This window comes from Rhipicephalus microplus, chromosome 5, assembly GCF_043290135.1.
Source record: "Rhipicephalus microplus isolate Deutch F79 chromosome 5, USDA_Rmic, whole genome shotgun sequence".
In the NCBI taxonomy this organism is placed as follows: Eukaryota; Metazoa; Arthropoda; class Arachnida; order Ixodida; family Ixodidae; genus Rhipicephalus; species Rhipicephalus microplus.
Genome location: NC_134704.1, coordinates 49,837,738 through 49,852,538, shown reverse-complemented (window position 1 = coordinate 49,852,538; position 14,801 = coordinate 49,837,738). Strand labels below are relative to the sequence as shown.

Genomic DNA, 14,801 nt, shown 5'->3' with positions numbered 1-14,801 from the left:
AAATAAATAAATAAATAAATAGACTACATATACGCAAGACGGCGGCGTGCCACCCCAGAAATGAGACAAGTCGCCGCAAGATGGCGTGGGACGCGCCGCACGCTTCCCACGGTGAACAACAAGAGGGGGTCGCCGGGAAGAGGCAAAAACAAAGAACGAAAGGCGCGTATAAGAAAATCTGAGAATGACAGTGGTGCGGTATATACACGGCGTGGTGTCGGGTATACACACGTAGGCGCCGATTGCTCGTGCGGTATAACTGGGGGGGACCAGCACTGGGGGTGCAGCTCTATTATAATGCGCGCGCCGCTTGTTATTTATCTTTTTTTTTTGTTCTCGTCAAAAACGACGACGGCGACGGAGCGCTGGTTGGCGAGACACGAACGCCGCGGTGTGCTCGATTTTTTTACCGGGTCAAACCGTCACCCCCGGAAGCTGAAAAGATTTTCCGGGGGTGACGGTCAAACGGAGAAGCCTACTGAGAGCGACCGAGCGAGCGTAACTGGAAAACAACAACAAAAAAAAACGTATTAAGCGGGACTCGCGAGACATTGCATCAAGTAGCAGCGACGCCGGTCGCCTGCGCAGTAAGCGAGCGTTAATCATCCTAATCGAGACGCCAGGCGTATAGCACGCCCGTATAACAAATGCTCGGAAGGGTCAACTTACGAAATGCAGTGTACGAGTAACGCTCGATTAAGCTTAATTGGTGTACACAATACGCGCGCCGCATTAATCTAATCCACCCACGTGCGACTGCGAACTTTTACTCATTCATGCTGTGGCAATGCTATTCGCGATCGCCCACGGGACAATTCGCAAGCGAAGTGTGTGCGGTAAACAACTCAAAGTCGACGTGATCATACATCTACCTCCATACCACTTCCGTTTGCATCAATCGAGGAGAATCAGCAAGCCAGAAACGTCTGCTCCTTTCTATTCATGAAATATGTTTCCACGAATATTTCTACGGCATTTGACAATTGCTAGATAGACAGACCCCTGCTTGACGACAGCTTCAATGCTAATCCTATCTCATTAATGAAATCACGCGGTTTTATTAATCAACCCATCACGGTGGTCTAGTGGCTAAGGCACTCGGCTGCTGACCCGCAAGTCGCGGGATCGAATCCCGGCCACGGCGTCTGCATTTTCGCCTTCGTCGAAAATGCTTAAGACCTGCGCGCTTAGATTTAGGTGCACGTTAAAGAACCAACCCCAGGCGGTCGAAATTTCCGGAGCCCCTCACTGCGGCATCTCTCATAATCTTATAGTGGTTTTGGGACGTTAAACCAAAACAATTATTATTATTACGGTTTTATTATTCAAAATCACGACATCGTTTTGAGGTTGACATGTTTCTCGTTTTCCTTCCACGTTCGTCGAAAGGCGGCCACACACCCTGCTGGATGGGCAGCGGAACGCCAGGTCACCACCAAAACTACCACGGCGTTACAGTATAAGCTATGTATTCTTAAACACCACGCATACGTGACGGAATATCTGTGACGCTGCACGCAAATGCAGCGCCCCCATCAGAGACACAGCTCGTCATGGGACGACGTGGCGAACGGCTCTTTCCGGGGGCTTTTCCAGAAGGTATTCAAGGCTGTATACACAGATAGCGACACTGTAGTGTAGGCGGCAAGAAAAAAGCGTCCACGAAAGTAGAGTAACGAAAGTGCAAACGGCCACACGACCGTCCCGACCCTCCGGCGGCCGGTGGCCATGCGGCGTGGCGGTCGCGTGGTGGCGTAGAAGGCGACGCCCCGCGCTGTACTTGATCCGGCGCTCAGGAAGCCGAGGGCCGCAAGGGCACGCGAAACGCCACCGCGCCCCCTCCACAGCCCCCTCCAAGAAACGAAACATTGGGACCACAAGAGACGACGCCCATACCTTCAGCGCCCACGAGCACCTACCTATGTGGTTGCCTACCGAGTTCACGACTTTAAATTCTCTTACAAAGTTCCGTGACCACTCGCAGCGTTACGGAAAACGTATAATCCATGAAAAGTGGGGCTGTCTTCGAACGGCTGATTTCACATCTTTCAGGGCATACAGCTTGCCGCCAACGCTAGTGACAGTTGTCGCTGCGTTGACCGATAATTCGGGGCGCCTTGCTGCGCACGCATCGGGGCACGCTTTAGGCTAAACTCTTCCAGGGCCGCCATGCAAAAGGTGCGAACGACCGATGCAAAGAAGAAAGCCACATCATCATCATCATCATCATGCGCTTGGAGCAACGAAGCAAATTTAGACAAGAGAACAGGGAAGAGACAGACAGAATAAGTAATCGATCGCTATTGACGCGTAATTGTTGATCTATCTGATACCGAAATACAGTCGCACGGAGACTTCATGTCCCAGGGCAAGCGATACGTCACGAGCCCTTGAATAGTAATGGCGACAGAGCACGCCCGACTTTCCCGCTCGTGCGAGCACTGACACGCTAATACAGCTCGACAGGAACAGAATCTGTGCCTTTCGTATAGAAAAAAAGAAAAAAATACGAAACTACTCGCGTGCAACCATTCTGACACTGGAATCGGGTCACCGCCAACTTCGCGATTCGCGAACCAATATCCGACGCGCGCCGTGACGGAAAACTTCAGGCGTGACCACACATAGCCGTTGCAGCGCGCCACGCCCTCTCTCTATAGAAAGAGAGAAGGCGCGAGAAGACACGTGGCTACGGGAAGCTGTGCGTCCTCTCTCTCTCTCTATAGGGAGAGGTCACATGCCCAGTGATGTCCCGTGTAGGGAATTTTCCCTTTTCCGGGGAATTTTTGCCCGTAATTTCGAGCCAAAGGGGAAAGAAAAAGGGAATCTTCGTGATGTTGCAGGGGATTTCAGGAATGGTCAATTCCCCTATGACGACCGATATTTAGCGCTCACAGTGCGCCTTCATCTGTGTAATCAATTGTGGCACGTGCACCACGCAAGCATAGCCCTTGAGCTTTGTTTCTCATATTCACGCGGAGCGATTTTTGCTTCACTACTCGTGTTAGACTTGAAGACCACAATGTATAATGTACTAACAGTATATGAATTAAAAGTCATGCTTTTGTTGTACGGCACTGGAGGGGCTAGTCGCCAGTACGTGAGACACGCCCGTAATTATAGCACGTGCGTGCGTGGATGGGGGAGGAAATCGGTAGTGTTGTGCAGGGAAATATGCTGGAAATTTTGTCAGCGCTTGCAGGCAAAAATCCCCGAGATAGGGAATTTTCATGTCTCTGAGTGAGAACTTCTTCAACGAAGTACGGAACATCACTGCGCAGGCCTTTAGATGACGAACCAAGCGCAACAAATTCTCGCGAAGCCCAGTAACGCACAGAGCTTCCAAAAATTAACTAGAGAGGGGATTCGGGCGCTCCGATCGTTCAGCGACCATGGAGAATTGTGGGTAGTACACGGAATTGGCTATTATTCGTGCTTGCGGGCCTGGAATCACACTTGTGCAATTAATTGTTTATTGTTGTGTTGCGCTCATATTTCGAGGAAAAGAACGAACCATTTTGAACTTCGAGACCCGATTTGAAATGGTGCGTTTGAAATGGAAGAGTAGACGAGCCAAGTGCCTGAATCTGTTTCGAGTTAGCGAGGCACCATTCTTCGCGTCTTTGAATACCCGCTTCTTTCTTCCTTCAAAAAATTAGCTTCGGGTCGATTCGATCTCCGGCCTTGACGAGAAAACAAGAGGCAGCTGCATGGTATATACAACGCGTAGGGGGAGACTACGTAACGCACCTCACTCAAGGCTATACGGCGACGGACACTCAGAAAATTCCCCTCTACGCAGCATTAGCTAGCCGTAGCTCCCCGGGAGGCATTCTGTTCTCTCTTCTCGCCCATTACGAAATAAAAGAAATTCCGGGAACCAGAGCCACGCCCACCACCGTCGTCGTCCCGTTGCTATCAAACGGCCGCGCCACACGAAAAAAAAAGAAAGATAACAAAGATCCCGTTTGAGCACAAGCGGCCGCCTGGTGGCGGCGACCACCGGCTCTCCGCGTCTTGACCGCAAGCGCCCCTTTCTCACCTCTACACCTTCTCAAGCGCGTAATTTCGTGTGTCCCCTTTTTTTTTTTACATCAGTTGCCTTCATAGGCTGTGTTCCAATACTAAGACAGCATGTAGACAGTCTACGCAGACTGCTTAAAGACCGTACCGAGCCCGTGCTGAGAGAGAATTGGAACACGTTTAAGGAGCTTTTACGCGACGATGCGCCACCTCGCGTCGAGAAGAAAAAGCTAAAAGAAACAAACGTAATAGTTGTAATTTCTGCCTTATTTCATGTTAAAATCAAAAACAAATAAACGTTGCTCACATTGAGCGCCTGCGAAAGCGTCTACTTGTGTGAAGACGGCCATTCTGGCGAGATTTGATCTATCTGAGCGATTCGCTGAGCCGCCATCTTCTTTAGACAGCAAAGTAGCCTGCATCGTATTTGTCTACGATGCGGTCTTCTCGGAGCTGTCTACTTTGTCGGCTAGGAGAAAATTGGAATGGGACTCAAGATTAACGCCGTCCATTTAGCTGCCTATAATTAGCCGTCTACGGTGAGTATTGGGAAACAGCCATAGATGGAACCCCCTTCGAAATAACGTATGAACATAGCAGGGCTCCACGAGCACGCAGCCTAAAACGCACACAAGACAGCAACGAGACATGATAACGCGTTCGACATGAACGCAAAGGCCGAGCTTATGCAAGCGCGCTTAGCGACGGCGGTTGCGCAAGAAAAAAAAACGCACTCGCGTCCTCTCGTTAAAAGGCAACGCGGTGCGGACTCAGCGCTGGCGCGATACATGCCTCTTCACATACAGTCAATGCTTTAAAAAGCAAAAAAGAAAGAAAAGAAAAATTCCAGCAAGTGTGTGTGGCAACGGGCCCGACGCAGGTGCGCGCGCCAATAAAGTGTAGCAACAGGCTTCCGTTTCTATATCGTTCATACCTGAACTTTTGCGAGAGACAATTTTAGAAGAGTGTTCCTAGCGTTTGCGTTCGCTGGGCGTATACGATACGCTATTTTCGTAACTTCACGGGGGTATCTAAGAGGCAAGAGTATGATGACGCATGCGCAGTGGCGTCGCGATAACAATAACGCGAAGCTTTGCATATACCCTATATTCTAAAACTGTCCAACAGAGAAGCTTTAGTGGCGGGGTCCCCGAAGGTATACGCAAGCCTTTGTTTGCGTATTTTCGTACTCTCTTTGGGTGCAGCTGGGAGTACAAAAAAAAAACGAAATAGCGTTCATACGCATGTCCACTGGGGGCCCACGGCACTAATACTTAGCATAACGCCTTGCTATAGGCATGTCCCCACACATCGACTATGATTATATCTGATAAAGATGATTTCTGATCGGATTCAACTGCCGCGTTTACCAAGACACCACCAGCATTGCCTAACGTTGGCTAGTGTTGGCTAATACGCGAATTGCAAACGACCCATTCACCGATTCCGGGTACACCACAATGTTTCTTTCGTAGAACGCGCGAGCTCACAAAAATCTGCAACCGCCGCGCGGATGATTGAAACAGCAGAGATCCGTCATTCCGATTGAATACCTGCTGTCACGCGTTTACAACGCGTGTACGGCGTAGCGCAACCAAAAAGCCAATGACGAAACCCGCCATTGAATAATAAAGCATCTGTCGCAGAGAGAGAGAAAGCGGCGTCCATTCCAGGTGAAACGTTATATCAGACAGTTATTACCTCGTACAACTATACCACGCGGGCCTTCCTGCCCGGCAACAGTGAGTACACATAAGCGCCGTGCGTTTTTGCGCTGCCCCGCGCCTCTCAAGTCTGATCGATCGTACGAAGTTGCGACGGCGGCGACGAAGAAGAGTCGAAACCCTATTGAGCCACGTCGTTTCCGAAGCCGAATGTCGGCGAGTTGTGGCAACACCCGAACGAAGACGACTGAGAGAAGTTTCGCCACAAGTATCGACACAGAGGCTTTCCGAAGCTGCAAACCTGAGCAAGGGCCGTGTGACGCATGACCACGCTATACGCCGTTCTTGCGACACATAATTTCTGGCTTTATACAAGAGTTTAGGAAAGAAAGAAAACGACAGGTTATTTACATACGTACTACATGACGATCGAATGTATTAACAGTGACAGCTTCCGTGCGATTGTAGACACGAAGTGTCGACTTAATGGGACTCACACATAGACAGCAGTACTACAATTAAGTATGCGATGACACACCTTACGTTACGGCTGCGACACTAGGGAGTTTTAGAATACCGTTTGAAAGCGCTGCGGGTGTCATAAGAGCTTTAGAATAGCATTTGCCCTGTTGCGAACCGCAACGCACGATCGCAGCGACACCGTAGCCTCGAAACCAGCGCCTGCGGGCCGCCATTACCGCACGCAATTTCGGATTTTTGCGTGCGGATCACAAACGCGAACGTCGACTCGCGTTACGACGCATGCGCAGTGGCAGCGACCGAACCGCAAGGGCTCGCGGTGCGCTATTCTAAAGCTCCCTACTGCCACTTTCTGCGTATAGTGCATGGCGGGGTTGACTTTCTGGCGCACAAAACTTCTCGCTTTGCTTACGCACACTCCACAAAGCCAGAAACACCACCATTTAGCATCAAGGTCAATTCGAAAAAAAAAAAGAAAACATTGTTTACCATATATTTCTGCCCGCTGTAGAAAAATTCGCGCGATAAATGTTCTCAAGCTCTTTCACGTCGGGTATACGGTGCGTTTCGGGGAGGGCTATACATCGTATTACGCAACGGCATCGCATGAGCACACGGACGAGGTAAATAAACATTCAATACCGCATTGCGCGGATTACATATGGGACAGAGAAACCACAGTAAGCCCGAAACAAGAGCATCGGTGCACTTTCTCTGTGATGTGTTGAATCCATACTATTCAGTAGTTGAGATAATGAACCAACTATGTCCCAGCGACTAATTTCGTTAGGGTAACCCACGACCACGCTCGTGTTTCCGGCGTCTCTCATTCCACTGTTCGTGTGTGGGTATACGCTGCCGTTGTAATACTCAGAACGAACTGTACTCCGAGTTCCTAACCTTGCTATTACTTCACTACGCGTCCACCTGGCTTGACAACCGGCGAAAACTCGGTCAAGAACGCACGAAACCGTCCCAAGAACTCCATCCCGTTCCCATCGTTCGGGCCAACGAGTTAACGCGAGCCTCACTATATGCAACCAGCTGCGACAGCGACATGATGTATGTTCGCAACGCCCTCTACCAAACAAACATCGAGGAAGAAAAAAAAATGGAACTCTGCGCGCGTCGCAAGTTGTGTTGGGTCACCCCGACACGCAATCGCTCGCATCCGCCCAGTCACGACTTTGGGCACCACGCGCGTACTGTTGGCGCAGTTTCTCTCCCGGAGTCACCGAGCGGCGGTTGCTCTTGTTAATTTTGATGCGGCCTTGAATGCGCACTGCACTGCAGGTCAGGGGAGGCACACACAAAACACACACGCGCATACCCTGTTACAGGGTCGCTTGAGAGTTCCAAAGCGACACTGCTAAATATAAACAGCGAGACATACAAGACGCTAGAGTAAAAAGAAAGAAAGAAAGAAAGAAAGAAAGAAAAAAAGAAAGAAAGAAAGAAAGAAAGAAAGAAGAGGGCAGACGCCAGGTTGGTCCTTTTCCTCGAGTCGCACTGTATACACCGGTGCCAATAAGCGCTGCCAACCGAGATGCGGTCCTTTCTTTTTTTCTCGGGTCGCAAAGCAGCGTACAGGGACGAAACACCACGCCAGCCAGGACTGGTAGCGCGCACTGCGCCAGCTACATGGCGAAGTTACAAGGGGCGGCAAGCCACCGTGTAACGTATCGAGAACTCGCAAGTGAGGCCTCGGCCAACCTTCGCAGAGCGTATAGGGGAGAGTGAGAGGGGAAAATCGCCTTCACCCCTCCAAGCGGTCGCAGCTCCTTAGCGAGCCTGGCAAGTATACGACAACGAAGCGACAGCGTAGCGGAGCAAAAGAAAGAAAGGGCCTTGACGCGAAAGCCAGCAGCCATCGGCAGAGCAACGGCAAGCAACAACATCGTCATCCTCAACGCCGAACTTTTCTTTTTCTTTTCTTCTTACTGTTCTTTCATTCCTGGACGGCTCTGTACCGACTACACTAGCCACTGCGCATCGTGTTGTGTGTGCTGTTTGTGCGCGCACACGAAGGCGAACAATGGAGAACATGCAGCATTACACCCCCCGCCCTCCCGGTCCTGTTGGTGTTGTATAGTGAACGATGGTTAATGAGCTAAGTGCAATCAACGCCGAGGGTTACCGATACAGACGATCCACTATATTTATGCTCGCTACATACCTCGTAACAGCTGAGCCGTGAGGCGTGGAATATAAACGAGCTTGTAAACGATTCAAATCGATTAACGCTACACTATAACGAAACTGACTCACGGGCGCCATGAAATAAGTTAGTTGCGTTACTTGAGCCCCCTTATGCGAAGCGCTCCCACATATAAATCCGTCGTTGTCCCTATGACCACTGCTGTGGTCCATTTCTATACTCCAACTTCGATATAAAGAACCAAAATATAACGAAATATGGGTTTTAACGAAGTACTTAAAAATAGTTCTGCAATAAATATAGTGTTTGGAATGTACCTTTGTAACAAATTTTCGGATATAACAAACTTCTTTCGTGTAAGATGGAATTTTCTTATAGTGAGGTTTGAGTTTATACGCTCCCAACGAAACGCGGTTGCCGCGGCTAGGAGTCTAACCCGTGTCCTCAAGTACAGCAGCACTAGAGCATCAAGGCCACTTTCTATATATTAAAAGCCTGACACTTTTTTCTAACGCTTTATAGAGAATTTGCGGTCAGATGCATCCAGTCTTTATAGAGCAACACTTCGTCGCGACCTCGTTAACCTATAGTGCGGCTTTCTGACTTTTTATATATATATATATATCGAGAGCTGTTATGAGATCACAACACGGGTCACGCGCAGCACCGTAGTTGTCCGCCGCCGGTGTCCGTAACTACTATCGCACGAAAAAAAAAAACTCGGTAAATAACAAACACAGAGGACACAGTGAGCTTCAAACCCTGGTCCACTGCGTGCCAGCCCGGTATCCTACCACTGAGCCATGCTGGTGCATTCTATGTCACAATCTATGTCATTGCCCAGCATACCAGACCGACCGACGTATTATGGAAGCCAAGCTCTGTCAGCTGGATTCACGGCCGCTTACAGAAGAGAAGATCCTGGGACCTTGGCCGACGGCTTCCCATTCGCGCAAAGCCACGAAAGCCCTCTTGTACTTTTTAAGGATCACCAGACTTCACGACCGTTTGTGAAAGAACTGTGCGAGACTGTGCTGTGTAGTCTCGAGCTGACTATTCATGCTTCTCTTTCTTACTCCTCTTCTATTTCTTTCCGTTCTATTATTCTCCTTTTCCCCCACCCCAAGTGTAGGGTAGCCAACCAAGCCAAGCTTGGTTAACCTCCCTGCCTTTCCTCTCTATATATATATCTCTCTCGTGCTAGTGCATAAGACTCTTTCGCAAACTTGCCTTAGGTAGGCGTGATCTCGGGAAAGGAATCGCGTTATGAGCAATAAAGCGTTTTTGAACAGCAAAGTAACAACCAGGTGTCACAGAATGCGAATAGCGTAACGAGTGAGTCGTTTAATGCTTCAACCCATTTACAAAAGCTTGTTCTTGTTCACCTATTAACAGTAACGCATACCCACTTCAGGCACGATTCATCATCGTCGTCAGCCACGACAAAATTCCTTGCAAGTGTTTATCGGACACCACGTTCCTTCGAAGAATGACGAAGGATACCATACGATAGTACATGCCGGCCTACTACTACCCATAACTATCAGTTAAAGCGCACGAAAAACAGACAGAAAGACAGGACAAGCGCTTTCCTGTCTTCCTGTCTGTTTTTCGTGCGCTTTAACTGATAGTTATACCATCCATATCCAACTAGCCCAACTTTCGATTCTGTTACTACCCATAAATTATGATTATTATTGGCGAAGTGGGTACCCAGCACGTGTGCTTGTAGCAGTTACCCAAAGAGTGTTTAGAACAGGCTCTGAAAGGCCGTTCTTCCTGCTTTCACCGTGACTGTGCTGCGCGTTCCGCGCAGGCCCTGGCGTTTTTTTTTGTTTTTTTATCCTCACCCAAGACCACCACCGTGTAGCCATCACCCCGCTGCAGCAACGACCGCTGTGTTGATGCGCGCGCTTTAATATTATCCACTGCGCCAGCCACCGACCCTGAGCATCATGCCAGAACGCGGCAAGAGACTCGCACAGCACACAACGAAAATGGAAAAACACACACACACACACATATACGAAGACGCTGGAAACGAAACAATAACGGGAAAACACGCGAAATAAGGGGGGGGGGGGGGGGGAAGCTTGGAAGTGGCTCCATTTGGAGACGTGCCCGGCATTCTCTGCGACAAAAAAAGAAAAGAAAGAAGAAACCGGCGACCCAGTGAACCGCGGTGAACAGGCAGGGGCATGTATTGTAGCAGTTTTGCTACGATTCTCGTTTCGCGATATCGCGGAGAAAATGCGCCTGCCGGGAATATGCAAATGCGCATTTCGTTTCCTTTTCCGCTGTATATAACAAGACACTGTCGCCAAGCTGCGAGCCAGTGCCGGTACTGCATACTTTCAACTCCGCAGGCGATGTGACACACACACACAGACAGTGGAAATAAGCGTTTACAGGTTTTAGCCGTTCGTATACCCATTACAACAGCAGCACAGATACGCACTGAACTATGTCATATCTTTGACGCAAGTAACAAACACCCTGATGTGACAAATTCGCACCCCACACGAAGATACCACCGTTGCGTTCCCTTCCTTTTCCCGCGATCAGCTTCCACCGGAGGACGGAACGCGGCCAGGAACCAAGCCGTACTGGACTGCGGACGCCGCTTATCTGAGGATCATGATAATCGTCGGCTGCCCTTTAAATAATGTTTATTTAGATCTCTCTCGACTGCCGTTTCCTCTTAAATCACGCATCAACTGCTTCACATGTACAGACGCATTACCGCATGTATACTCGCTGCGCGCTGATATTGGCGACAAATTTAGATCACTACGCTATATCCGATAATTCGTTATAAAGAGGTACAGCCGCGAGATGCCCGTAGAACATGTGTGGCGCGTGCCTTTTGGTGTTTACAACACTGTGGCCTCCGAAATGAGCCCACACACTCCACGCTACTTTCACTTAGAATACTTTTTTCTTTTCACTTTAGGACCTAGTAGGCACCCATTTCTTTTTTTTTTTTTACATAATACCATACTTCTTATGTGCCACAAATCAAACACACTTTTTTTCAAAGGTTAAAGAAAAAAAAACTCGGGACTACGAGTAGCACGGATATGTGGGGTTTAACGTCCCAAAACCACCATATGATTATGAGAGACGCCGTAGTGGAAAGATCCGGAAACTTCGACCACCTGGGGTTCTTTAACGTGCACCCAAATCTGATAGCACGGATTAGAAGCAGCTTTGCGCGAAGCCATCAAGACATTACTAAAGATACAAAGTTTTACATCCCCCTTATCCCTCCATACTCCTTTGCTTTTCCGCAACTGTCAAGCACTTCAGCAAATGCGGGTGGCACGTGAAAAACGAAAGCCTCATTAGGTAGTTAGAATTATCTCTGCCCTTCCCCCCACCCGCACACTCTTTCTCACGTATCTCTCAATCCTGACATGCCACTCACAACTTCGGAAACTGCGCGCGCCACGAAATTTACGACAGCCCTACATTCCTTCCTTAATCACACGAACGTCAAGCCACGAGCGACCGACCCTTCATTAAAAAAAAAAAAAACTTCGCAGACCCATACTCGACAAACAAGCAACATAAAGAGAAGCATGTCAGTCACTTTGGCATGCCCTACGAAACCACACATACTAAAAAAAAAAAAAAAGCTCGACAGCAACGGCAAGGCGATCCGAAAGCTGCGCCCTGCCGCTCCACATACTTCGCGCATGCGCAGACGCCATGTTAAAAGAAGCAACGAACTCGGGGCGCATTAATTTCGGCACGTGGAAGCTTTTGCGGAGGGCGATTATGCAATGGCGTTTCTACACACGCACATACGCGGCAACAGTGATTAAGGATCGACGAAATGCAGCAGCTCTGCGAGCAACCTTGAAATCTCGGAACTGCGGCACATTACACCATCAACATTATGTTATACGTCCATGAAGTGTATTATAGCGACTGTAACAAACGAGAGCAGTGTGCAATCTACGTTAACTGCTGTGTCGCATTTCTTTTTGGAAGATTGTAGAGTGGATGTTAATCAGAAGCCAATAGAGACATTCATGATACAATCTAGGATCATTCTAAAACTTTTTATTACCACCCAACCAAGGACGTAGCGCGATGAAAGCAGCGCGCCGATCTGAGCGCGTTTCTTTCAACCCTCACTAAATTAGCTGCAAGTAGTTCTTTCATTTTAGCACCGCATGTTGAACCAGGCGTTCAAAGACGAAATTACGAACCCCAACTGTGCTTTTTAAATCACCTACACATCGTTCGAGTGAATGCAAAAAGATTAATAAGAACAAAAAGCGACCCGAACGAAGATGATAACGGAGTTGTCAAATGCGAACCGCTTGCGAAACAAAACCCGTCGCTTGCTATTAGCGAATGGGTGGCGGGGGAGGTAAGGACCAATTCTACAGCAGGCAGCCAGCACGAACATATTCTACAGGAAAAACGCACTACCCCCCCCCCCCCGCCCCTCGCTCACCAACGGGGAGCGCTTGCAAAAGAGCACAAATCAAGGTTACAATAAGCGACGCATCGCAGACTGCGTTGCGCCGGCGCGCTGCGCTTCACTGAACACCTGCGCTAGACGCGAGTTTAGTTTCATTTTATTGCTCCGTCGGTGGTTGGCTGCTCACAGAAACAACGCACTAACCTCCAATATTGCAACGGGCTGCTAAAAGGTAAGATTCGAACCACGCCGTTTCACGACGCCGAAAATATAATGCTTGCCAAGCTATATTATGATCGCAGCTAGCGTCACACGGTCCTGTCAAACACCATCGTTCCTTTTAAAGTGTTGGTTTAAAGCCCGTCGATGCAAGAGCAAGCGAGATGCCCCAAAAACACAGGCGTTATTACGGCCGAACTTGTCGAACCCCGAGGCGATCCCCTAAAACTGCCGGCGGTAACGGGAATCGTCCGCGGCTCTCATTCAATTGCACATACTACAACAGGAGAACGGAAGTGAGACGTAAGAGGAAAGAACGGCTTCGCGGTACGAAGTGAGAAAAGTATGCGACCTCGAAGAGTGCTAATTGCGCGCGCAAAACGAAAAAGACGGAGAAATAAGGTATCCCGAGCGAGAGAGAGACCGAGCCGGGAGGGGAGCGGTTAGGCCTAACGAAGGACGCCGTCGTACAAGCAGCTCTCGCTCTCCTTCTGGGAACCGTGTGCCGGACGCGCTCGGTTACGGTTTCGTGTTAACGCAACCGCACTTCGGCCACGATGCATATTCGTACAAATAACTAGAGACGGGACTCACGTAACCGTGACGCATTATTCGGTGCGAGATACTCGAAATGACAGGAGAGAGCGCGCGACAGCGATGAGTTACAACTGCGACGGTAGTACACGGTCCCACGCACGGGAGCGTGCAATCTATTAACGTCCTGACGTTTATGGCAAAGCCCAAGAACAATGGGCGTACGGGAATAGCGCTACTATGTAACGACGCGCCGATCACATCCACGTGTGGTGTACGATGAAATAAACGAAGCAGCAAAGCGAAACGAAAGAGAAGGAAGCTGTCAGAGCAGCAGCGGGTACTCACAGAATCTCGACCCACGTCGGTAAATCCCTGGGTATTTCGGTCAATCCCCGTCGACGGCACTCGAAAAGGGAGCCGAGGCACGAACAATTGGACGGGCAGTACATCTTCTGCCCGTCCGCGGTCGCCGAAAGCGTCAGGAAAAGCACGAACTGCGTCCAAACAACGACCCATACCCAATGGGAGAAGGTCGCCATGTTGGCGGATCGGCGGCCGCCGAAGAAGCCTGGTCTCTCCGAGGGAGACCGTCGGAGCCGCCGAACAGGTCACCGATCGCACAGTTTCTGCAACGTCGACATGGTCGTCGTTGCCGCCTAGTCACACAGCGTATCACACTGGCCGGTGTCGACGATCACGGCCGATGTCCACTGCCGGAGGTGGTGAAGACATCGCCGCTTTCCGATGCTGCACTCCGCGAGCGCGCACGACCGTTTACAAACACACGCACTGCCGTCACTACTCGCACGCCCGCCTGCCGCGGTTGCTCGAGAGCGGGCGGACTGCTGCGACTTTTCCGCTTTTTTTGTTTTTGGGCGCAGGCTTCTCCTTGCGGGATGCGGACGAATCTTACGCCCATACGCAAACGCACTCGCCCGACCGCGCGCTCCGATTGGCCGAAGAAACTCATGTGACCTTTCGCGCTTACGCGCGCCACCGCCAGGCGGCGCAAGTTGACGGTGCAGCGCTCTTTCTTAAACCTCCTCACTTTCAGTTTATCCGTTTTTCTCTCTCAGTCGTGCTTTGCGGGGCTGCTTTGCGCGCGCGCCGCGCCTATTCGCGTTTCGAATAAAAGAGCGCGACCCGTTGCGCTGCGGGTGCCGAACACAAAAACTGAATACAGGGTTCGCTGCGCCGCTGGTGGGATCCCGGCGGTACGCCCGTCTTTGTGTCCCCTACCCCCACAGCTGGGGTCCAAAGCTGGGGCCGGTCCCGTCGGCATCTA

General features: G+C 50.0%; 1 protein-coding gene across 1 annotated transcript in view; it reads right to left on the bottom strand.

The window, feature by feature from the left end:
• The window catches only part of LOC119173873 (leucine-rich repeats and immunoglobulin-like domains protein lambik), a 134,710-nt gene extending 120,371 nt beyond the window's left edge, over positions 1-14,339 (bottom strand). The window contains exon 1 of the mRNA XM_075895403.1: positions 13,862-14,339. Within this exon, the coding sequence (XP_075751518.1) occupies positions 13,862-14,055 (194 nt within the window). The 5' untranslated portion in view covers positions 14,056-14,339. The remainder of the gene's footprint in view (positions 1-13,861) is intronic.
• Positions 14,340-14,801: the final 462 nt, after the last annotated feature.